The following is a 23,911-nucleotide window of genomic DNA, read 5'->3' on the forward strand; positions in this document are numbered from 1 at the left end:
ACAGACTAATGCAATATATAAAATGACACTATACTGAAAAGCACTAAAGTTATAATCTGTCACTTTCACAGTAATGATTGAAATTTTTAGTCTCAAGGAAGAGCAAGAATGACAGTTCTGTTGTTGGACAGACCTTTCAGCAACTGTACTAACTGAAAGAAGAGTGAGGTAAGGGACACTAATAGAGGGACGATGTAAGAAAACATTGAGACGTGAAAGCCTACATCAAAACATCTTTGCACTGAAATTTTTTTTAAAAATACAACATTGTTTCCTTACCATCTCTCCTCCAACAGCATCATCCTCTACCACTGCCACCCAGTTCATGGTCTCTGGGCTTTTATTGTACAGAACCACTTGTTCAGTATTTGAAGTTCCAAAATAAACAGCTCCAAAATGAATACATTCCAGTGTGTTTTCATGAGGCACACCTAATAATTCAAGAACTTGTTCAACCACGTGAGCTTCAATCCTCAAATTAGTGATACCATGACCCTGCAATTCCACTCTGTTGGAAAGAGTAAGAGAAAAAATGAAACATACACATATAACATTCACACAAGAATAATCCATGAATTTTACTGGAATTTTAGTTTAAATGTTCTGATATAGTTGACTAAATCAAAGGTTTACAGTAAATAAACTAACCATGCTGGCACAAAAACAAACACAAAGACATTATGTACCATTATAAGTTGTGTTCTCTAAGCGTGTTGTCTCTATAGTCCTGGTGGAAGAATCACACATGGGGCAGTGGATTTTTTTTTTTTTTTAAAGCAATAGTGGCAGCTAGGATGTGGGGGCAATCATATCCTTCAAGCCTTACATTCTACTCATTAAGCATATAAAAACCTAAGCTCCATCTAAAAATCTCTCAAATTCCCCTGTAACTACAGAAGCCAGCCTCCCCTTTCACACTATCTAAAGATTTTAAACTCTTCCGTAATTGATCCATCTTAGATAGATTGTCTCTAGGAGCCCTCTGTTTGTGATGTCTTTTAACAGAATAGGACTCGTCAAATGATCAATGCCAAGGAATGTGACAACCTGATTTACTTGGGCCAGAAAACTGCATCCTCAAGAGAGATTTTAGAAATAATACAAGACATAAAAAAAAATCATCCAAAACAAGCGGATTTTATGCAGTCACATTCTGCACTTACTTTGCCACTTCCCTAATGACTCTGGGTATATCTGTACAGATATCCACTTTAACCAACTGTAATGTTTTGGGTTCCACCACTCCACTGGTAGGTACTATGTTAACAGTGACACTTCCATGATAGTCTATTTTAAATGCACCTAAGAGAAATATAATATGTTACATATGACATTTAAATGGATGATTAGATGACACTCAACACCTGGAATAAACTAAAAACATAAGGTAAAGTTTTGTAAATAGTACACGGAATAAAATAATTTATAGAAATAAATTTTTTGTATAGTAACAAATATTTATTGCAAAAAAAAAATCCTAATCTAACATTTAAGATTTGTGTTTTTCTGGCTTTCCTCAAATATCAGATTCCCATATACAATGTCATGGTGCAAAGTTATTGTTGTAATAGACAAGGTAATGACATGCAGAACCAAACTGACTGTATCACAAAACAGTTGCTAGTAACACTTAGGACATCAGGCAAATTTGAGACAGCTCTATGCAGCTGTAGTAGTCAAAGGTTTAAGAGCTTAACCAAAGAGAAGTCTATTGTCTCGTTCCATGCAATTGACAATTGTGTATGCATGCAGTGTAGTATACCACAAAAGAGAAAAATCGGAGCTCATATCTAGGATAATTTTTTTTAAATTAACAAATAATTTGAACAATAGAATAGATTAATGAATGCATTCCACATGTGGCAGCATATTACCTGCTGATACCCGAGATGTATCAATAAATTATTAAAACTGCTATTATAAAAAAAAAACTTTTACTGTAGTTACCACAGGAGCCTCCACTTCAAATGGTACATGATTTTTAACAAGATGCAGAACCAAAATAAAGCTTAAATACTTGGTTTTATGTTGATTAACACCACGGAGACAGGAGTCATGCAACCTACTCCTTTAGCCAGAAGGCAGGATGAAGTCCTTTCCCTGCTGAGATTACTCCAGTGTCTGGATACTCTCAACCCTATTTGCAGGGAATATTAGGTCCATTGGGCCCACACAATCATAGATTCAGCGGTCCCTCAATACTATCCTCTGCACCATCCTATACAAAGCTACCTCCATATGCCCAATCCTGCATCAGCAGCCATCCAGCATCACAGTATTAAAATGGTGAAGAAGCTATATATGGTTCTTTTGCACCAGACTAAATTTCACTCTTTGTGAATTATACATATGTTTAAAACAAGTAAAGGATCACACTTTACTCCTTGACTTTACACACATCATTACTCCTCACACAACCACTTCTACTTTAGGAGATGATGATAATTTATTAGTAATGTCTGATTTCAAAAAACACATATTACATATAATGTTCCAACCTCGTAAGAGAAATCAGAAAAACAAACATATTAAATCTGCGTACATTCAAAATGTCTCGTGAACAGCTGCTAGCTTTAAATATTCTATTATTTGACACACTGCATTTAGTAATGATGTTAGTGTCTTCCTTTCCTGTTAGCATTAATATTTCCTCCCCTAAAGAGTATTTCTCAAAGTTGTAGTTAGAAGTATAAAGGAAAGGCTATTTATGTCTGTACTACATATGCACAGGTACACACAACATGTAACATTTGGAATAAAATACTAAGAAAAAAATGCTAAAATTACTGTAGTGTGCAACAGTTTTGACACCTTATAGCAAAACTACTTTTATATCACACAAGCAAAATCTGAGCAACAGTGCCTAGTAGATGTGTGCATATATGTGAACATGACTGCCTCACATATCTCCTGGAGATGTATCAGAAGTTTTCAGCCACAGCAAACTTCCCTCGTTCCAAACAGGGGTTGATGTGACCCTCAGATTGTAGGCCTACCAGATTATAAACAATGAGACTTGCAATCAAACAGCAATTTTGACATGGCTCTCTTGGCAACAACGTACCCTGTTATTTTTGGGTCAAATAAGACAACAACAAAAAAACCAGGAGGATTTTAATCCATATCAGATTAACAGCTATTGATTCTTTGGCACTGCTATGAAGAACAGCTTCACCGGGGGGACAGGTTTATAGGCATGGGATAAATTGATAGGGGATAAATTGGTAGGATGATTAACTACAGGTGAATTATGAAGGAAGAAATTTGGAGGGAACATAATGTATGTATTCAAAGCACCACCTTATCCTTGAAGAAGGGAACATAAAAGTGGATCGTTCATTGGTGCCTGAAAGTTATTCATTGTAGGAGTTAAAGTCACTGCCATAAGAAAATGACCTTCTATGTAAGAAACGTGAGCTCACAGGTATCAAATGGCTCAAAAGGATTTTTCATTGACTTACTCAGGGCCACCTTAATATGCTACAAAGCAGGGAGTCTTTTAGTGAGCACCTCTAAATGTATTAAGTTGCACATGACCAACGGCTGGAGAAAAATTAAAGCCTTAAATTTGTTCCCTGAAACCCATAATAGCTACCAAACTATTTCTGGATGAAAATGCCTGGTAACTTTGACAAATGAAAAATGTAGTCAAATAGCTTATATGTAGGCTTGGAAGAATTAGATTTTTATCAGTAAATGCTGGTAAACGTCAATTTCACCGGGCACACAAAAACTGACAAAAATATTTCCATCAATAATAATAAAAATGTACAGATAGACAAAGTAAGAAAAATGCTGCTTGAGAACTTATTAAAGTTTGAAATAAAGACATTTGCTTTTATATTTTGACATGTGATGTTGACAATTTGTTTTAACAGTTATAAAGCTTTAATCTTTTGAGTCTTAGCATCTACTATCCTTAAATTATCTGAACTCCCCCCACAACTTAGCCCCACACACTTTCCTTCAACAGTGAAAATTTAAAATGGATAATTGAAAAAAGTTTTAAAACAAACATCTGTATTATCTGTCAAAATTATTTTAAAAATAAAAATTTAATTCTGCCAAGCCTATTTATAGGGGACCACTTAAAAGATTCCACACAGGCCTTTTCACACCAGGTCATCAAGAGTTTCTTCTTAAGTGTATACACCCTTCAGGAGATTCCTTCCAAGAAGCTGAGGGACTTGATACACCTGCTCAGAAACACTAAACTTCTCAATTTGTGTGATCTCAAGAGCTATGGTGACTAAGAGAAAGCTCTCTAGATGGAAGAGAGAAAGCTACCCTACATGAGGGATTTTGCCTCCGCAATCCGTAACAGGTTTTAGAGCAACATTTGTCTTGCCAATGGGAAGTTACTGGGATCACAGACTTCAGTAAAGGTAATAATAAACAGTCATATGTGAGCTACTCTGCCTAATGGAAGGAGAAGACATCTAGTGGATTTCTAGTGCAATCTCTCAGCCTAGATTCAAACGTAGAGAACTACTACGACTGTATCTACCAGAAGTTTTACACAAGCTCTCCATCTCCAAGCAGTTCCACAACATCTCACTACTGAGCTTAAGAGTCTGGGTGACTTTAAAAAAAAAAACAAAAACAAAAAAAACCAGCAACTGTGGCACTCAGAGTCCTGTTCAAATCAAAGCCTTAGTTATTTTCTACTGCATAAGATCCTAAACTCCTTTGTCACTGAAGTGTTAACTTGCACAAAAGTACATTTTCAAAGAAAAATAAAACCTTTGTGTAATTTACTGCATAGTGAACATTTACCTGGAGATGATCCATGGTTAGCAATACTAATCTCTTTACTAATTACTTTACTGTTTGCAATCACTGTGCCAAAATTAATCTCCGGCTCAATTTCCAGATAACAGCATGGAATTAATCTGCAGAGAAAAGATATTTTAATTATTTTTTTCCAGAATTTCAAGCTATTTTGTGTTTTTTAAAAGATGTATTTGAATAGTGAAATGGAAAAAATCTGTTTTCGTTCTAATTCCATTAATACACAATTATTTACGTAACTCACTTTAGCAGTACTGTGAACACAAGGCAGACATAAAAATGCCTACTTATTAAACTATCAGTCTGTTTATTTATTTTTAATTACTGTAACTTTAAAAAAATGGAATTCCAGTCAATAAGCTGAAATGAAATGCAGCTATATATTTTCTATTTGTGTTTCAATTCCTGTATCATGCCACAAGACCCTAAATATAAATTCTCAGAAAAGTCTTCACCTATTTGTGTACCAATTTACTAGGCACTGCATAAACCTAATGAAAGGACAGTCCCTCACCCAGAGTTCTTGCAGTTTAAGGTTCCCAATCCTTCAATGGATTACATGCAGGCAGATTGCTGCACTCAACAGCAAACTATCCCAATGTGAAGGAAAGATAAGAAAAATAGTAAGAGGCCAAAAGAGCTCCTAATGGAGCCATATAATGACCTAAATATTTCAAAGGAATCTTACAAAAAGTGGAAATGTGGACAAATTTCAAAGGAGGAGTACCAAAGAATAGCACAAGCATGTAGGGACAAAATCAGGAAGGCTAAGGCACAAAATGAGTTATACTGAGCAAGGGACATAAACGGCAGTAAGAAGTTATTTAAATATATTAGGAGCAAGAGAAAGACAGAATGCTGAGGTCCTCTACTTAGAGAAGGAGAGCTAATAACTGATGACATCAAGAAAGCTGAGGTGTTTAATGTCTGTTTTGCTTCAGTCTTCACTAAAAAAATTAATGGTAACCAGATACTTACCACAATTAATATTAACAAGGAGGAAGGAATGCAAGACTAAACAGGAAAAGTTTAAAATATTTAGATAAGTTAGATGTATTGAAGTCAATAAGACTTGATGAAATTCATTCTAGGGTACTTAGCTAAAGCAATCTCAGAAAGGTTAGCAATTATCTTTGAGAACTCAAAGGGGACAGAAAATTGAAGAAGGGCAAACACAGTTCCTGTCTTTAAAATGGGGGACAAAGGGGACCGAGGGAATTATAGACCGGTCAACCTAACTTTAGCACTTGGAAAGATACAGGAATAATATATTAAATTTGTAATATACTTATAAGCATCTGGAGGATAACAAGTTTATAAGTAATAGCCAACATGGATTTGCTAAAAAGAAATCATGCCAAACCAACCTAATTTCCTTCTTTGATAGGGTTACTGGCCTAGTGAATGGGGGGAAGCAATAGACACAATATATCTTCATTTTAGTAAGGCTTTTCACACAGTCCTACATGACATTCTCATAAGCAAACTAGGGAAATGCAGTCTAGATGAAATTATTATAAAGTGGGGTCATAACTGGTTGAAAGAATGTATTTACACTACTCAAAGAGTAGTTATAAATGGTTTGCTGTCAAACTGGATGGGCGTACCTAGTGGGGTCCCACAGGGATCAGTCCTGGGTCCCATGCAGTTCAGTATTTTCATTAATGACTTGGATAGTGGAGTGAAGAGAATGCTTAAAAAATTTGCAGATGACACCAAGCTAGAAGCTTTAAGGACAGGATTAAAATTCAAAATTATCTTGACAAATTGAAGAATTGGTCCTTGGTTGGGGAGTTACAGAATCATAGAAAAGTAAGTTGGAAAGGACCTCAAGAAGCCATCAAGTCTAGCCACCTGTGTTGTTGCAGGACCAAGTAAACCTAGACAATCCCTGAGAGGTGTCTGTTCAACATGTTCTTAAAAAACTCCAGTGGTGGAGATTCCATAACCTCCCTGTGATGGGGTATACAAACCCCACTCTGGGAAAGCAGAGGTTAAGGGCTCATTCTGGGTCCAGCCAGCATTGCCTTGGCACACCTGCAGCAAATGCTCCATCAGGTGCAAGAATGAAGATGAAATTCAATAAAGACAAGTGCAGAGTATTTCACTTTGGAAGGAAAAATTACATGCACAACTACAAAATGGAGGTAACTATTTAGATGGTATTACTGCTTAAATGAATCTGAGTGTTTTACTGGATCACAAATTGAATATGAGTCAACAACATGATGCAGCTGTGAAAAAGGCTAATGTAATTCTGGGTTGTGTTAAGAGGAGTGTTGTGTTGCCAGCTGAGATGGAAAACATTGCTCAGGTAGCCTGGACTGAGGCCCCTTCAAGAGCAGAACAGCTGGCATTTCCTGTTGTCCTTTGCAGCAGACAGGTCAATCATCATGATGCCCCTTGCTGCAAAGATGACTCTCAGAACAATGAGATTCAGCAACCATTTGTGGTTCAGTGAAAAATTTCTACTGAGATAGTCCATGAGATGATCCTGGACACCAGGCAAGTGATCAGTTATCGGAGTGATACTCTCATTGATGCAGAATTGTCACAATCTGATCACCTCTTGGCAGAGCACCATGGACTGTGCTCCCCCTTGCCTGTTCAGATAATACAACGTGGCAGTATTGTAGGTAAGTACGTGAGCTACCGAACACTTGATGCAGTCTAGGAAAGCAAGATAGGCACTGAAAATGGGCCAAAGCTCCAAGACATTGATATTCAGTGGATCTTCCTGCTCCAGCCACAGCCTCTGAACCTTCTGAAATACCCAGATGACCTCCCCAACCTATCAGGGAAGCATCGGTGACAACAGCCCTGATTAATAAGGGCCAGATGAAGGGAATGCTTTGAATCCTCTGAACCATCCACCACTGCAAGGAATCCAGTCAATGGAGAGAAGCAGACCAATCTGTTCGGGGTGAAGGGTTGGACAGTAAACAGTCCCAAGCCACATTTCCAGAGGACGAAGGCACAATCTTGTGAACTGAACCACCTGCATGCCTGAGGACATGTGTCTTAAGAGCCTCAGGCACACATGAATTGTCATGGAAGTTTGAGACTGCAGACTGAAACAAAAGCAGCAAACTGCTGGAAAAAGCAGAAATGGTGACCTACAGAAATATTCTGAGGCTTGGGAGAATCGCCACATGAAAGTAAGCATCCACAACAGCAAACGAGCCATTCTGAGTCAACATCGACAGACTAGTTGACAGGATGATCACATATGAAACCTCATGTATCCGATATATTTGTTAAAGGTTGTAGAGGTCAAGAATAAGTTTTATCCTCTTTTGGGTTTGGGAACCAGGAACTACTGTGAATAGAAGCGCTGACCCCAGTGTTCCAGAAGAATTTCCTCCACCACTCCCAAGGCCAGCAAGCAGCAGTCCTGCTCAAGAACAAGTATCTTATAAGGGGAGTCCCTGAAGAGGAATGGAGAAGGAAGACGAGATAGAGGAGTGAAGAGAAACTAGATAGCATAGCCTGACCTGACAGTGCTTAGGACCCAGCTGTCATCAAGCCCCAAGTATCATAAAAGTGAGCTAGCCTATCCCCAAATAGAGAAAGAATAAAGGGAGTGACAACCAGACCACTACTCTGGACCACTGAGTCAAAATGGGCGCTTGTGAGCGCTGGGGAAGGCAGTGTTGACTGGCCAAACCTCAGACCCGACTGCCGCCTCTTCTGGGATCTATGCCCCTATCTGGAGTTAACCTGCTCTCACAAGGAAAGAAAAGGCTGCCCAAAGGTGTGTTGTGGACACTATCATTGCTGCTGTTAGTCACCTAAGTGGCACCACAGCACTGATGGTTTATGCTCCCCAAGGAATATAGGGGGCCCTAGAATCCTCAAAGAAGTGCAGGGTCTCATTTGTCCTGACCATTGCAAGCTGTAGTAGCAGGTCATTGATAGGGTTACTCTCCCAGGAGCAGACAGCTGCAAGATATCCACTAATGTATGGGTGTTTTCCTACAGGAACTCTGCCTGAATACCCAGGGAAGCAGTCGCACACTGCAAAAGGTCCTAGGAGGCCTTGAAATCCTCTGGTTTTAGAGAATATGAAGCTCCAGATGCTGCTGAACTGCTACCTTCCATTCCTGGACTGGTGAAGCCAGAAGGGGCAGCTCCATGGGCTTTACACAGAGAAAACTTACTGGTGCCTGAACCTGCGATGAATCCTCAGTTCCTGCCACTGATCTGCCAGACGACCTTGCCATAGAGAGGGCTGAGGCATGCATCCTCCACAACCAAGGAGCGTCCGACAGATTCCATGAAGGCAACCGATAAGGATAGGGCATTGGTGGCCAGTAGGCACCAGGCAAGGTGCCCCCATCCTGACCATGAGACTAGTGCCAATCCTCGTGCACGTCGTGTTCGGTAAACGGTCCCCGATGCAGGTCAAGCAATGCAGAGCAGAAGGCGGAAGACCCCAGCTTCGACACAGAGGAGCCCATGTTTTCGGGGATAAAGGTGAAGCCAGTCCTGAGGAAGTAAGGACTTATCTGTTGCCCAGAATGAGGCAGGAACCAGTGCCAGTGTTGATGATGGAAGCAGTATCACTGGCACAAAGTATGCTGGTGCCAGAAATAGTGTCGACCCCGAAGTCAGCAGCAGTACCAAAACAGCTGACGGTGCTGAAGCAAATGGAGGGTGCTGAAAGCCACCACAGTAACATCTACAGTGCCAACTGCAATGGTGCTGAGGATTCCCAAGTGCCGAGATCCCTTGCACTAAGCCAGGTACAGGCCCTGCTTCAACAAACTGTGGAAGGGGAACTTGGGGGTGTGGTGCTGACGGACCCCAGGGTTCAGCAGCCCGTCCAGCCAATAGGGCTATACATGACACAGCCCTGGCCAAGTCCTGGACCAATGGAGAGATCAGAACAGAAAGGCAGAGGAAATCTGTAGCTGCCTGGTACACCGCCAACATAGGAACAGTCAGTGCTGGCATTGCCTTTGTCACTACCAGACGCAATGGATGCCCCAGGAGCAGAACTGGAGTTGATGATACAGGGTTTCTAAACTCCCTACCCCATACAGGGGAGCAGTTAGAGGCACGCATGCCATCCTCACACTGTGTTGCTCCACGCTCTTCCTGATGGAGGAGGAAGAGTTCCCACGACACCTGAAATGGTCTCGATTGGTCTTATGCAACCTTTTCCTCAGTGTACCCAATGGGGAATGGACCCTTCATCTCTTCGGAGAGGTGCTTGCTCCAGAGCATGAGGTGGCAGCACTTTCAGAACACAAGGGCAACCTCCAATCCAACAAAGGCCTTGCTGCCAAAGCTGGCCACGTACCCTGTTCAAGGAAGTGCTGTTTTAGGCAAAGGTCCCTAGCTGTTTGAATCTGTTTCATGAACAATCTACAGATCAAACACCACTCCTTGACATGGGCCTCCTCTAAGCACAACAAGCACTGTGTGTGGGGATCGTTGTTAGGGACTGTTCCCTCACACAACGGACAATGTTTAAACCCCAGTGAGAACATCATAGAGAAATACTTAACTAAATACAGCTAAACACTAATCTAACTACACTAAGGGTACTGTTAACTATATACAACTAGAAACAAACATTAAACTAATCAGAGAGTGTGAGGTCCACCTCCAGCCACAAGCGGTGAGAACCAACTAAAGGAGGTTGGGATGGCATCGCCTCTTACATCCAGGAGAGGAGCTACAGCTATGAGATGCAAACACCACCCCTCTCAATGTACTACTAGGCAAAATTCTCCAGCCCTGGTGTGCTGGGCACACATACACCTAACTGGAATACGTGGCTGCATCTAATTGAATAACTATACAGCTGTAAAATTTCTAATAATTCCATTACTCAAACAGAGTCCCAACAGTGATGTCACTTGCTTTACAGATACCAGGTCTGCACCAAAACGATCTCTTCATTGCTACATTAACCAGTGGTACAGAGAGATACCTGCTTTATCAGAGTATTGAGAAGAATTATGTTCACTGACACGAATCTGGAGGTTTGATATTATGAATGATGATTCAGCCCCAACTAGCTTCTTAATTGGTTAGGCCTTCAACACAATTGAAAGACAGAAGTCCTTTTTCATGTCCTAATACTACCACCTTTCATAGTTTGTTACCATGTTGTTTCTCCCCACCTATTGGCAGGTAAGAAAGCCATTTTTAGGAATAACTCTGTTTCCATTCTCAGCATAGCAGAGCATTAGAGAGAATTTCATATCGATATCAAGAAAATGAGGATTTGGCTTTGCTACATCTCATGATACCTCAAGTAGCAAATGTAATATGGTCTGTGCCTTATATTTTCTGAGATAAAGGAAACAGAGAAAAAAGTATAGGCTAGTACAGATTGGAGAAAGACAGGAAATTCATCCTGAGAAAATGCTCTCAGGGATGTTGCAGTGCCACTTTTTAATTCTCTGCATTCCTTACCATATGATAAACTATCAAAGTAGTGAATTCTAGGAAGTGATAAATGGGCCTACTTGGATGTGAAATAAGTAAAGGGAGACAGTAATCTTGACTACAGCTTTGAAGCCCTTTAAAGTATATCTATAATGCATTTTAAATATTCTACAGTTCTTCCAAGCAGTCACTTCAGAAATATGACACACATTAGACTCTTATCTAATTCCACTCATGAACCAGCCACACTTCTTTTGGAATGAATATGACTCAGAAGATATTTTGTGACACTGAAGAGATTTTTTTAATGGATAAGACTATCTATTAATTCCTGAGTATGATTTACGGTGGAAAGGTCAAGTTGTTGAAAAGATATGAATAGTTTATTTGATTTCCTAAATGACTCTGTACCATTCAAGTAAGTGCTTAATGTTTTTACAAAACTCAAATTTCTGTTCATTTAGACTCAGTCTTTAAGGTCAGAACAGACCAATATGATCATCTAGTCTGACCTCCTGCATAATGCAGGCCACAGAACCTCACCCACCCACTCCTGTAATAGACCTCTAACCTATGACTGAGTTACTGAAGTCCTCAAATCATGGTTTAAAGACTTCAATGTATAGAGAATCCACCAGCAAGTGACCCGTGCCCCTTGCTGCAGAGGAAAGCAAAAAACCTCCAGAGTCTCTGACAATTTGCCCTGGGGGAAATTCCTTTCTGACCCCAAATAGGACTGTCAGCTAAACCCTGAGCATGTGGGCAAGACTCACCAGCCAGCCACCCACCCAAGAAAGAATTCTCTGTAATAACTCAGAACCCACCCCATCAAACGTCCCATCACAGGTTATTGTACTATTTACCATCTTTGTCTGGTTTGGGCATAAAGTTTCTAGTTCAATCTCATATTTTACACAGAATACTATCATTTAAATTTGTTTAAAACATATTAAGCCAAATTCACCCCTCCTTTAAATCAATTAGAAAGAATGGAGTTAAACCAGGGATAAATTTGGACCACCGTCTAATAAACTGTTTATGTTTTATCATTGTAGAAACTGAATGCATCATATCACCAATAGTTAAGGTTGATAACAGCAAAAGGGTAATGTAATTAATTCCAGTTTAGGAAAGTTTCTTTCTATGACTGTGCCACTACCTGAGAATCAGGCACTCTCTCATAGCTGAAGCCCTCAACCCTGTAAAGCATTTAAGCACATGCATAGTCCCATAATACAATGGTATAAAGATAACAAATGAGTTGGGAGAATGGTAGTATTGGACACAGATCAACAAAAGAATGTTAATGGTCTAGGGAGATTAAGTAAATTTCAATATTACCATTATTTATCTTTACACATTTATTATATTAGACAGTTTTCTCATAATGTTAACATCTAGGTTTATTTAAATACAACTTAAGTTGTCTGCATGGAACTGGCAAGAGGGAAAGTCCAAAATAAGAATAATATATTTGGTGGAGAGAGAGAGAATTATTTAGGCCCTGATCCCACAAAGCAGTTAAGAACGCCTCTAACTTTGCTCACATAAGTAGTCCCGCTGCTTGGAGATTATGTTTCCAGGGCCACCTGAGCAAACCCTCTTACAGGTAATTGGCAGACCTGCTCAAAATTTTTCATCCAAAACATACATTCAGAATAGATTGGCATCAATACGTTTACAAAGCATACAGTAGTATTAATTGAACAATTGAAAAAAAAATCAGTTGACAACAAAAGAACAGGACACTAGCACAACCAACATTACTGTTGGGAAGAAACAGACTTTTTCAAAATAAAGACCACAAAGCTTATTTCTTTTTCTGGGGCACACTAATTTAGCAGTTTGAATTATTTTTTGCAGAAACAAAATCTAAAGAAAGTTACATTTTGAATTTCAAAATAAAAAAAAAAAAAGTTACAGAATTTCCCTGGGTTTTTATATATGATACTTAAATTCCTTTCCAGAAGTTACCAATAGTAATGCCTTCCAAAAAGAAATCTAGAACCTCAAGGAGGAGGAAGTCTTACCTGCAAGTAAAATAATAGCCAGGTGAAAAACTCAAACTTATTTCAGACAACTAATTTACTGTTTCCTACTTTAGAAGAATGTGTGTAGAGACCATTGTGCTACCACTTCAGGGAATGGATCACGAAGACTTAAAAGCTATCCAGATGTTCCTTCGTTTTATGTGGGACAAATAGAAATGGTAATGTCAGCATTCACCATGTAATGTCTTAGTCACTGCTTGACTTGCAACTCAAAATTCAGACAGCTGCAGTTTAAAAGCAGGATTTAAAATACAGGACTCAACCAAATATCAGCTCTTTGAAATGTTTATGTTTTGTATTAAATCAAGAAACATTAGCCAAAGAATGGCATTTTTTTTTTTATTCACATTTAATGTGGTCAATACTAAACAGTTCTTGATTACAGAACAAGCAGTAGACTTCCTTTGTCTGGGAGCAGATAACAGAATAAGAATTTAGCTTGTACTCTGTAACAGCAAAGTGATTTTTGGCTCAGACAAAGGTGTGGAACTAAAATTACATGCTTAGTCTACATAAATGAACCGGAAGATCTAGAAACCGTTTTGGGAGATGTGATATACTCAAAAATTTTGCCCTTATTTAGTGTACGGGTGTTTTAGTTGAAGCTTTTGCTATATTCAGAAGCAAAAGTGTGGCTAAATTGTTTCATACAATTAAAGACAGAATGTGTGAGTAAGTTCAGAAAAAGCTGCAGTGATTTCTTTAATGCACTGTTTTAAATTTCGGGAGCATTGCTCATAAAGTACTACAATGGAAAGTATAGTTCCTAACTAAAATTGTTAGTTCTGAATCTCCTGTTGGTGCCCATCATCTTGCTAAAAGTAACATTATTTACACTGAATTTGGAAGCCTGAAGGAAGACTATTAATCAGTTTCTATCATTTGTTAATACTGGTATAACATCAAATTGAAAAACATTTTTACGTGGGAGAAAAGCAAATCAGAGAAGAGTAGATAGTAGTGACAGATAAGCAAAGAAGAAGTGCTGGGATAAACATAGCCTGGATGAAGCATCAAAATATCCTATCTACTTCTGGACAGACGTCTCAGATTTTTCTCTGATAATTTGAATACTGCTTATTCTGGAAAAGAATCCATTACTGCCTTTTCAGGTCATTTTTATGTTAGTGATCATTTTACAAAAGCTATGGTTTTCAGTTGTTTATGACCTGGGTGCTATTTTTTCAAAAGCACAGGCTCCAATTTGATATAGATTATCCTACAATTTGAGACCCCATTATAAATTTATAAAATATTACAAAATTAAGAAATGTTTCACTATAATCCAGTCACAACTATAGTAGTAATTATAAGGAATCACTTTTTATCAGTAGCTCAATAGTGAGTATATTCAGGGAAGAAAAAGAAGGCCATCCTGTATAATATAATTGTACAATTGGAAAGTATCAGAGAAAGCCATTTATCATGAAAACCATCTTAGACTAAAAATATAGAGCACATATGAACCCAAACCATTCCAGATTCTTAAATATGAAGACTGAGTACACTTGATCAAAATTTAAATCCTTTGGCAGCATCAACAGACATCACCAAAATTAACATCCTACTTGTGTGACATTCTTAAAAATCAGAACTTACCTTTAACAAAGAAATTCACCACTTGTTTTCAAAATTCAGATAACAGATTAGTTACATCATTCAAGATTGCTATATGAATTGGCATACTTCCTTTTAGTTTAAAATGAAAATATAATCAGCAGTTTATGTAGTTTTAAATGCCATACCCTATGAGAGGGATCTCAATTACATCTTTTTCCACCAAAAGGAGTAGTCTATCTTGAAGGTCTTCCTCACTGTCAGGATGATATTCCACAGTAGCTGTAACTTGAAGACCAGATGCAACAGGTTTATCTGGATTTTCCACAATCAGTTTAAACTACAATGAAAAAACCAACAATATTTAAATCAATTTTTAAATATTTCTAGATAAACTTCTGTATATAAGTGGTCCATTGTCAAGCATAATATGTTGGGGTTTACCTGTGTAATAAACATTACAATCAACAGGTTTAAGATTCTACTCACTATTCACTACTGGCAAGTAGAAGATTTTCTCTGATAATATAGTAAAATAGAATAGTGATCCATCAATTTCTGCAAAAATTAAGGTTTCTTTTGATGATGTGTTGTTTCTAGTCTTTATGGCTGTGAAGATAGCAGTATATTGGTGCACATTTGGTAGGTTATCTTCCTGAGTCTGCAGACAGCCAGCTCTAATGCCTTTGCTGCTGCTATTAGCTTTCTCAAAAAACAAAACAAACTTTAACAAGACTTTGGTTAGTTTCCTGGTTACCAATCAGAATCTTTTGAGCAGCAGTTAAAGTGCCAAGAATCAGAGCAGTTTCACTCTAGTTCCGCATGGGAAACACATAAGCAAATGTAAAGGCAGACAGTAACAGCTATTCCACGAGGACCCAACACTCAATCCCATTGACTTCAATGAAAGTTGGAGTAGACTGACAGGGGAGAGAGACCCAAAAACCAATGTACATCTCTCTCTCTCTTTATTTATTTATTTATTTTTTTGCACCTCTCTTCCTTGGGCTGCAAACTTGTCACATGAGTATTGGCCAGAAGCCAATATTAAAAAAATGGAGACCCCTACTTTTCTCCCCTCTCCCTACACATCCTCCCCTGAGAAGGGAACATGTTGAGTAACCTGGTAGGAATCCCAGCAGGAATTCTAAGGGAGTAGCAATAGGGACCTAGGATTTTCACCAATGCACTTGTCCATGGACACTACTGGGGTCCTCTGTCCTTCATTTTTCATATCAAGCTCTGGCTAGTGGGTTACTGTTAAATCTTTCAAGTGTTGATGTCATGAAGCTTCACCTTACTAAATGCTTTTCTCTTAAAAAGGATACACCTCACTGTTCTTTAAGTGTGCTGTATTCATTTGTATATTAAGAATCCACACATACAAGATTTTTACTTTTGAACTCGGTTGCCTGAGCATTTTCTTCCATACCTATACATTTTTCATAACAGAATAAGCACAAAGTTAGGGGAAAGTTGTGTTTTATATGGTATGCACCAGGAAAATTTAAGATTGAAAAGTTTTGGGACAGCGGCATGAAAGCACACTTTAATTTTTGAATGGCATGCAATGCATTTCTCTAGAGTCAGAATAAGACACCATTTAAATTAAACAGCCATGCACCTTCACTATGTGTAAGGGAAAACAAATGTCTCCTAAAACAATCCATTATGAAATATGTCGTCAGTGGAGCTGCTTTGTGTGCTAAATTCCTACAGATGGCATTACTTGGTCATGCATATTAGAAGCTCAAAGACCTAAATAAGGCAGGTTATTTAACAGTGCCTTCATTTTCTGAGTGTGCCGACTCAGAAAATCATCCCTCCTGAGCCACGTAACCATTGATAGCAGAAAAAGCCACGGAGTGGAGGGTCAACAGACGTCAACCACCATACAGAACATCCTTAAACTGAATACATAAAATGGACCCTTGTCCCCTTATTGTCTCTCAGGTCCTCTCCCCTTCACAGAACATAATTAAAACATTAGGCATAAGATAGGAGGTACCAATACGAATTTGCAGAGGTGATATATTCACAGGACTCGAGTTATGGATGAGTAATCTTCCTTTCTCCTTCATGAAATTGCCTCTGCAGATCCCCACTTTAGAAAACTAGCATATGAACAAACTCATTAATAGAGATGAGGAGTACTAATTAAATAAATAGTGAAGCACAGCTCTCCCAAATTGGGCACTCAACCTAGCCTCCAAGTCAAGTCAATATTTCGTAGTGAAAGAGTGAACTGAGCTCTAAGGAGTAACTTTGACAATTTTAAGGTATGATATATTATATATGCAAGCAAGAATGATCACTCTTCCTCTCATAGAATGGGATCTTGGCCTTTCTGATCACTAAAACCCCAGCAACGTAGAACATAAAAGAATAGTTAATAGGTTTGTGCTTTAAGATAGAATAGCGAAGTATATAGCTTGGGAAATAGCTTGGGGAAAGGGCTGAAAGGACCTAATAAGGGCCATCTAGGAGCTAGCACAGCACAAATAGAGGGCGGAAATAAGAATGGATGAGCTGACCACAACCGGCTGGGCGAAAAACGGGAAGTGCCAACATGACATGTCACTTTGCAATGTGGCAAGCTGAACAAGTAAACTGATCAGGTTGAGCAATCTGATCAGCTTGAGCAAGTAAACTGATCAGCTTGAGGGTATTTAAACCCCAAAAGTCAGTCGCACTTTGGACTGCAGCCCGCTGGGATCCTCGGTAGCTGGACTGAGCCCTTCTAAGAACCACCAGCATCCAAGGGATGGCTATTACTTATTAGAGTCGACTTGGCCCAAGGGGCTTGGAAGAAAACACATTCTGGGTAATATATGAGAGTACACTTGCTTTAAGATAACCAGAAGTTTACAAACGACTATCTGTCTGTAAGCATAGTTTGCAGATGACCATCTGTCTGTAAGCATGAGGCAGTAAGTAGTAGAATTGTGTACTATAAGAAATAAATACATGCATGGTAGAATATTAGGCCTTTGTATCTTTTTCTGGTTTTGTGTTTTTATTAGTTATGTCTATGTGCTTTGTTCTTTACTAATGAATAAATAAATGAGAAATATTTCTTCAGTTGAAGCCTTTTTCACATTCTTGTTCGGTCACTCCCGTCCCTCGATCGAAGAAACTCCTCTGCTCCCGGAGCCCCACGACCCTAGAGTAAGAGCCTTACCGGACGCTCTGGGTTCACGAACTAGATCATCATAAATCTGAAGCTGAATGTGAAAATGATGCAAGGGCTCTAGCTGGGACAGAATGCAGCTGCCTTTCTTCTTCATGGCTCAGGTTACTGTAAGCACATCAGGCCTGGGCTCAAGTCCCTCCATGAGCTCCTAGTCAGCTTCCGATGCTTGTTTATGGCCTTAGTCCCAATTGCCAAAGTAATTAACAGATCAAGACTTGACTGCATTATAGGTCTCACTTTGATATATGAACATCAGCAACAGCTGTGGTCCTCTGGGACAATGCAGATCACTAAGCCCCAGACCAAATACATGAGAACTAAGGACAAACCATTTTCTGTTGAGGGGAACTGACTATGGAACAATTTTCCAGAGGAGATCAGAGAAATCCAGAGTCTGAAAATCTTCAGGAAACATTAAAAAGCCTTTCTCTTTAAGAAAGCTTTTCCTCCATAAGTGACACAGTTGACCACCACTTTTATTCCCAATCACATCTCCCAAAACTAACAATCCCAAGCAGTTTCTGAACCTGTACAGGGAGAAGTGCTAAAGATTCCATGAAGTCCACTAGGGGCTTTGCTATTCTTTTGATTTATGTGGAAAGCATCAGATACTATACTCACAGTATAAAACTAAGAAAGCTAAATTTGAATATACTTTATCCATTCTGGCAGTCTTCGAACAGAATTGTCTTGGCCATCCACCCAAAAAAAACCAGAAATCAACTGAATTAATTTATGGAATAGCTTGATTCCAGTCAGGTAATAACTGAGTGCCCTTTTAACATCCAGCCTATGTAACCTGGCCTCCTCAATAAATCAAGAGGTTGGGGGGAAGGGGTAGAGACGTGGAGCAAAATAAAATTGATTACAGTGGATTAGTATGAATACCCTAGTGAAAAAATTGGACTACGGTTGGAAAATGACCTTATTGTTGTGAAAGATGATATAAGGAAAGCCAGCATTATGGATGGCTCTAATTCTCCTAGCTGAAGTGATGGTAACTAATTTTAAATGGAGGAGTGGGTGCTCAGATTCTCTGAAAAAAAATCAAGCCACTTGTTTAGGTGCCTAAACATGGAGTTAGATGCCTAATTTAGGCACCCACTCTAGACAATGTTAGCTGTAACCTTCCAGAAAGATGATGAAAAGATCAGTTACTCAAGAACTGAATAGGCCCTGCAGACAACACCAGAGAAACTATGTTAGTGAGATGAAGCGGGGGGCGGAGGCCTTGTAGTTAAGGTTGTGAATAAGGACATTGGATACTGGAGTTCAATTCCTGTTTTGCTTCAAACATACTGTGTGAGCTTGGCCAAGTCACTTAATTTCTCTGCGACTCAGTACCTCATCTGCAAAATGGGCATAACAGCATTTCCCTGACTCATTGGGGTGTTGTGAGGATAAATACATTAATAACTGAAGTGTTTGGATAAAATGGTGATGAAACATCTGAAGCAACTGATATATTGAGGCAGTGCCCATCCTCTCATCAGAAAAGAGATCCAGGACATGAGGAAGGAAGAACGGGAGCTTCTTTGAAAGAAGCAACAGAACTCTCGAGTCCATACTGAAGTAAATATGACTATTCAAATTTAGCCCTGCCAAATTTTTCCAAGGAACTTGAGAACCAAAGGACAAAGATTGGAAACTGGAGAAAAAGCAGTGCCTCCCCCTCATTAAAAAAGAAAAGCATTCTAACAGAACATGGGTCCCTGCCTACTCTGGGACACTCTCAGATACACAGTGTTCATTCCTGTGGAAAGAGATTCACATCTGGATGATACCACTTGGCAAAGAAAGAGAATGTCACAAAGTTCTTGAAAGGAAACAATTCTGGAAGGGGGGGGGGGAGGGGGGGAGGGAGAGAGATCAAACTCTCTGCTTAAGTTACTTCACCCGGTAGAGGGTAAACAGGATTCACCATCAAAGATGAATTTGATATGCAAAGCCCATAAGGGTCTCAAACACATGCAGACTTATTTTCCCCAAAAGCACTTCTAATGCTAACTATGGATCTATCACTTGAGATCTAATGAAACCCTCTTCTTCTCAAACTTCTCAGAATCTGAGGAAACCAATGTAACCAAAACAGGATTGGAACCCATCTTTGATTCTGACTTACACTCTTAACAAACAATCCCTTTTCCCAACATCCTATAGATCCCACCTGCATTTTCTCAAGAGCAACATATAAAAACCCCAAGAACTCCCTATATTTTCAGAGTCCTCAGCCAAGAAGCCAGATTCTTTGGCTCCAAGAAGCCAGATTCTTTGGCTCCAAGAATTGGTTCATATTCCCAAAATCATCCCTGATTTTCAATAAGAGTTTGCCTCCTCTATGGACATCTTCTTCAGTTCTGCAAGCAGCAAATGCTCCTCTGGTGGGAGTCCTCCTCCTTTATGCCTGCAGCATCCAGCCATGGAGGCTCCATGTGTGCACAGTGCATCCTACCATTGATTGCCCCTGGCACCAGCACCCACCTAACTAGGAACAGCTTGGCCAAGAGAGTTCCCATTCTTTAAACAGTTGGGGAAAATAAAAAGCTACTTTCTGTTACCTTCCCCATGCGTATCCTCATTGGGGTATGCCTGCATATCTTGGGTCACATCCTGCCTACAGGCAGGAAGAGGGAAATAAGGGGGTGACACCAAGTGGCACCCACAAAAGCAGAGGCGGTGGCATCTGTCTGCGTATTGCAGTTGCACCAGACTCTCACCCCATTGGAGTTTGCTGTTTTGCTGATACTGAGCATGCTCAGTAACATCTGCTGAAGCTGCTGCCTTGACTTTGCCCTTACTTGGGATTACCATCTGCTCCCTGCTGTTCACAGGGGCTAAAGGGGACAAATTGGAGGAACCTAAGCCCCCGATCAATTCACAAGGAAGATGGGAGAGGCTGGGGGCGCATGCAATGCTTATCTTGCATGCAGGCCCCAATCTTGTAGGCATGCTCACAGGCGGATTCAAAATCTGGCTGGAGGAGGATGTGCTATCATCCACTTTATAACTTCTAGATCAGTGGGTTACAGCATTTGTTGTGGATGTGAGAAACAGTTTCAGTCCTCCCCCCGCTCGCCCGCCGGGCAAAATGGGATACAGGATTTAAACAGGGGTCTCCCCCATCCCAAGTAAGTGCTCTAAACATGGGGTTAGAAGTTAAAAGGTGGGTACCTCCTTGTTTTTTGGCTGTTTTGTGTGGAGTTAAGCACCTACCTAGCTCATTCTCTCAAGGAACACCTTAGGCACTTAAACCACCTGACTCCAGGAGAAGGGCTCTCATTCCTGGATCGCCAGGCAGAGCTAGGTGCCTACATTGCAGTGGGAACTAGGCACTGAACTCTGTGAGGGGATGGGGTTTAGCGCACATCCCTCTGGTTGACATCTCCCAGTGACTATTTTAGGCAGCTCCCTGATTAGTGAGCTGGTTTTTGTAGATCCCACTCTGAGATGCCTCTCCCCCCCACCACCGTTCATTGTATGGGGGGGCTTAAGCGCTTAACCCAGGATTTGTGAACTGCAGTGGTGTTCTTGTGAATATCTTGGTGCCTAAAACCTAGGCATTGATACTGAACACTGCAATGCTTAAGTCCCTTTGTGAATCTAGCACTTAGGCCTTTTACTCACTGCTAAAATAAGGTGATTTTTGTTTCGTTTTGTTTTACTTGGTATAGCTAAAGTGCAGGAGCAAGTCTCACATAAAAACATAGTGAGGTCACTTTGGTTTTAGCAGTGAGGAAAAGGCCTGAGAAAACATCTCTGGAATAAGATCAGAGGACAATAGACACATACAGCTGTGCAAAGTTCAGAAGTGCAAATTTAGTTTTGAAAACTTGAACAATATTTGTCAAACTGACAAGGTGGGGCGGGTGGGGGTCTGTATAATAAAATATGGTAGATTTTCTGCCTAACAACTCATGTTTAAAATGTATTCACAATAAATGTATTTCAAATACTGTTTACAGTGCTTCACACTACTTTCAGTGTTTTGGATACATTAAATGTTTGTTTATGCCCATACATTTTCTAATCTACAATGGCAAGAGACAAATAAAGAAAAGAAAAACAAACAATCCCATCAGCGTTTTGCACACAACAGCCCTGCAGTTTCCCTCTGTAGAATGGGTTTCCAAAAACACCGTAACTGATTTGTGTCCACATTTAAAACAGAAATTTCACCATGGCAGTCAATGGTGAGGGGCGTGCCCCCAGCCATCACAACTTGCTACCCCTGCCGAAAGAGATGGGGGAAGAGGACAGCCTGCAAATGGTGACGGGGGGGAGAGGGAAGAGGGGCACGCTCTCTTTCCCTCACACTGTGCTGCCCCCGGGCCGGAGGCCGGGGAAGGGTTGCGCATTGTAATAGGGCAGCGCTTGCAGCATTACCCCTGGCACCCCCCACGCAGCCCCCGGAGCCCGCCCCTGCCCCGGCGGCTTGGCCCGAGCGAGCGCGGGGACCAGCCCCGGGCAGCCTCAACCCACCCCCACCCACCCCAAGGGGTCGCCGGGACGCCACAGGGCTTGGAGTGAAGGCAGCCTAGCGCCACGGGGCACCGGGGCAGGGGAGCCCCAGGCCCCGCCTCTCACCTGGGGGCGGCGCGGCGGCAGGAGCTGGAGGCGGCGGCTCCCCGGCTGCAGGTTCTGGACGCTCAGCAGCGCCCGGTACCGGCCGCCGGGCACCGCGTCCACGAAGCGCAGCTCAGGCGGGCAGAGGCGCAGCCCGGCCACGTCCCGCGGCCCCGCCATGGCGGCAGCGTCAGGCCCCGGGGGGTTGCCCGGGGAGACAACGGCCGCAGCTGGGGGGAGAAGGAAGGAATCCGCATGCGAATCCACACCGCAGCGTTTGGGAACGGTCGCCGGGCAACGAAATACAGAACTTCTAATCCAACCAATAGGGTGAGAGACTCTAAAGTTGGGAACGGTCGCCGGGCAACGAAAACAGGATTTCTAATTCAACCAATAGGGTGAGAGACTCTAAAGTTGGGGGCAGGTCAATCCCGTGGCCCCGCCCCCTCCCTCATCATGCTGGTTCTGCCCTAGGCAGGAGCTACAGCTGACCCCACTTCAATCCCAGGGGCTGGGGGGGAAAGTACCAGACTTATAGCCCATCCCTGCATGGGGGGGCTTGTGGCACTTCCCACCTATACTTCCAGTTTTCTCCTTCTCTGGGGCATGCGGGACCCTGGGGAGTTTTGTATGAGACTTGATTCCTCTTCCACCTCATTGGAGGCAACAGATGGCTTTTAAAATGTGGCTCCCCTCAGAAAGATAACTCTAAAAATGGTATCATTATCCCTGATGTTGCTATCAAATATGCCTCTTTTACAATATATATATATTTTTTTTAACTGATAGACCTATAAACCAAACCTGGGATCTTAACATGAAGCTGGGTTATTTACTTCTTGAAAGAAAATAATTGTCTGCTTGACCACAGTTACTCCATTTTAGTTCTTTTTAGTGTTCTGCTTTCTGTTAAGATTACCTGCCCCCTCCTGTTTTGTTTTTACAGTGCTTATCTTGTACCAGAGTCAAAAAAAGAGTTCCTAAAAAAAGTAAAAAAATAGCCCCAACTAGTTCCAACTAGTTATATAGCCTTAAGAGAGAGACTAAGCAGCCCTAATAAATAAACTGAAATCTTCTGTTAACATGTTTTCTGTTATGCATACCTTTAAAAGAAGTAAGTCAATAATAATAATAATAATTTAAATGTACCTATAAGCATTAAAAAATTATGCATATGTAATTTCTTTGTCTATGTTTGTATAAATATATAAAAAAGCATGTCTTCAAAGTCTCACACTGACCACTTGCTAAAAAATGTCTAACCTCTGCAAAAATAAAGTTTAGAAACTGCCCAACTACCTGCTTGGATCCCTTTTCGGTGCAAAGTAAACAAATCTTAATTGGAATATTTTTC

The 23,911-nt window shown here is 40.6% G+C and overlaps 1 protein-coding gene across 1 annotated transcript in view; it reads right to left on the reverse strand.

The window, feature by feature from the left end:
- Positions 1-22,854, reverse strand: part of LOC137150972 (cilia- and flagella-associated protein 47-like) — a 294,207-nt gene extending 271,353 nt beyond the window's left edge. The window contains exons 1-5 of the mRNA XM_067545101.1: positions 22,579-22,854; positions 14,990-15,141; positions 4,777-4,892; positions 1,164-1,302; positions 280-508 (exon numbers count right to left, since the gene is read on the reverse strand). Coding sequence (XP_067401202.1) covers positions 280-508; positions 1,164-1,302; positions 4,777-4,892; positions 14,990-15,141; positions 22,579-22,737 — 795 coding nt within the window. The 5' untranslated portion in view covers positions 22,738-22,854. The remainder of the gene's footprint in view (positions 1-279; positions 509-1,163; positions 1,303-4,776; positions 4,893-14,989; positions 15,142-22,578) is intronic.
- Positions 22,855-23,911: the final 1,057 nt, after the last annotated feature.

This window comes from Emydura macquarii, unplaced genomic scaffold (genome assembly GCF_026122565.2).
Source record: "Emydura macquarii macquarii isolate MOO-44397 ecotype Brisbane River unplaced genomic scaffold, CSIRO-AGI_Emac_v2 contig_1043, whole genome shotgun sequence".
Classification (NCBI taxonomy): domain Eukaryota; kingdom Metazoa; phylum Chordata; order Testudines; family Chelidae; genus Emydura; species Emydura macquarii.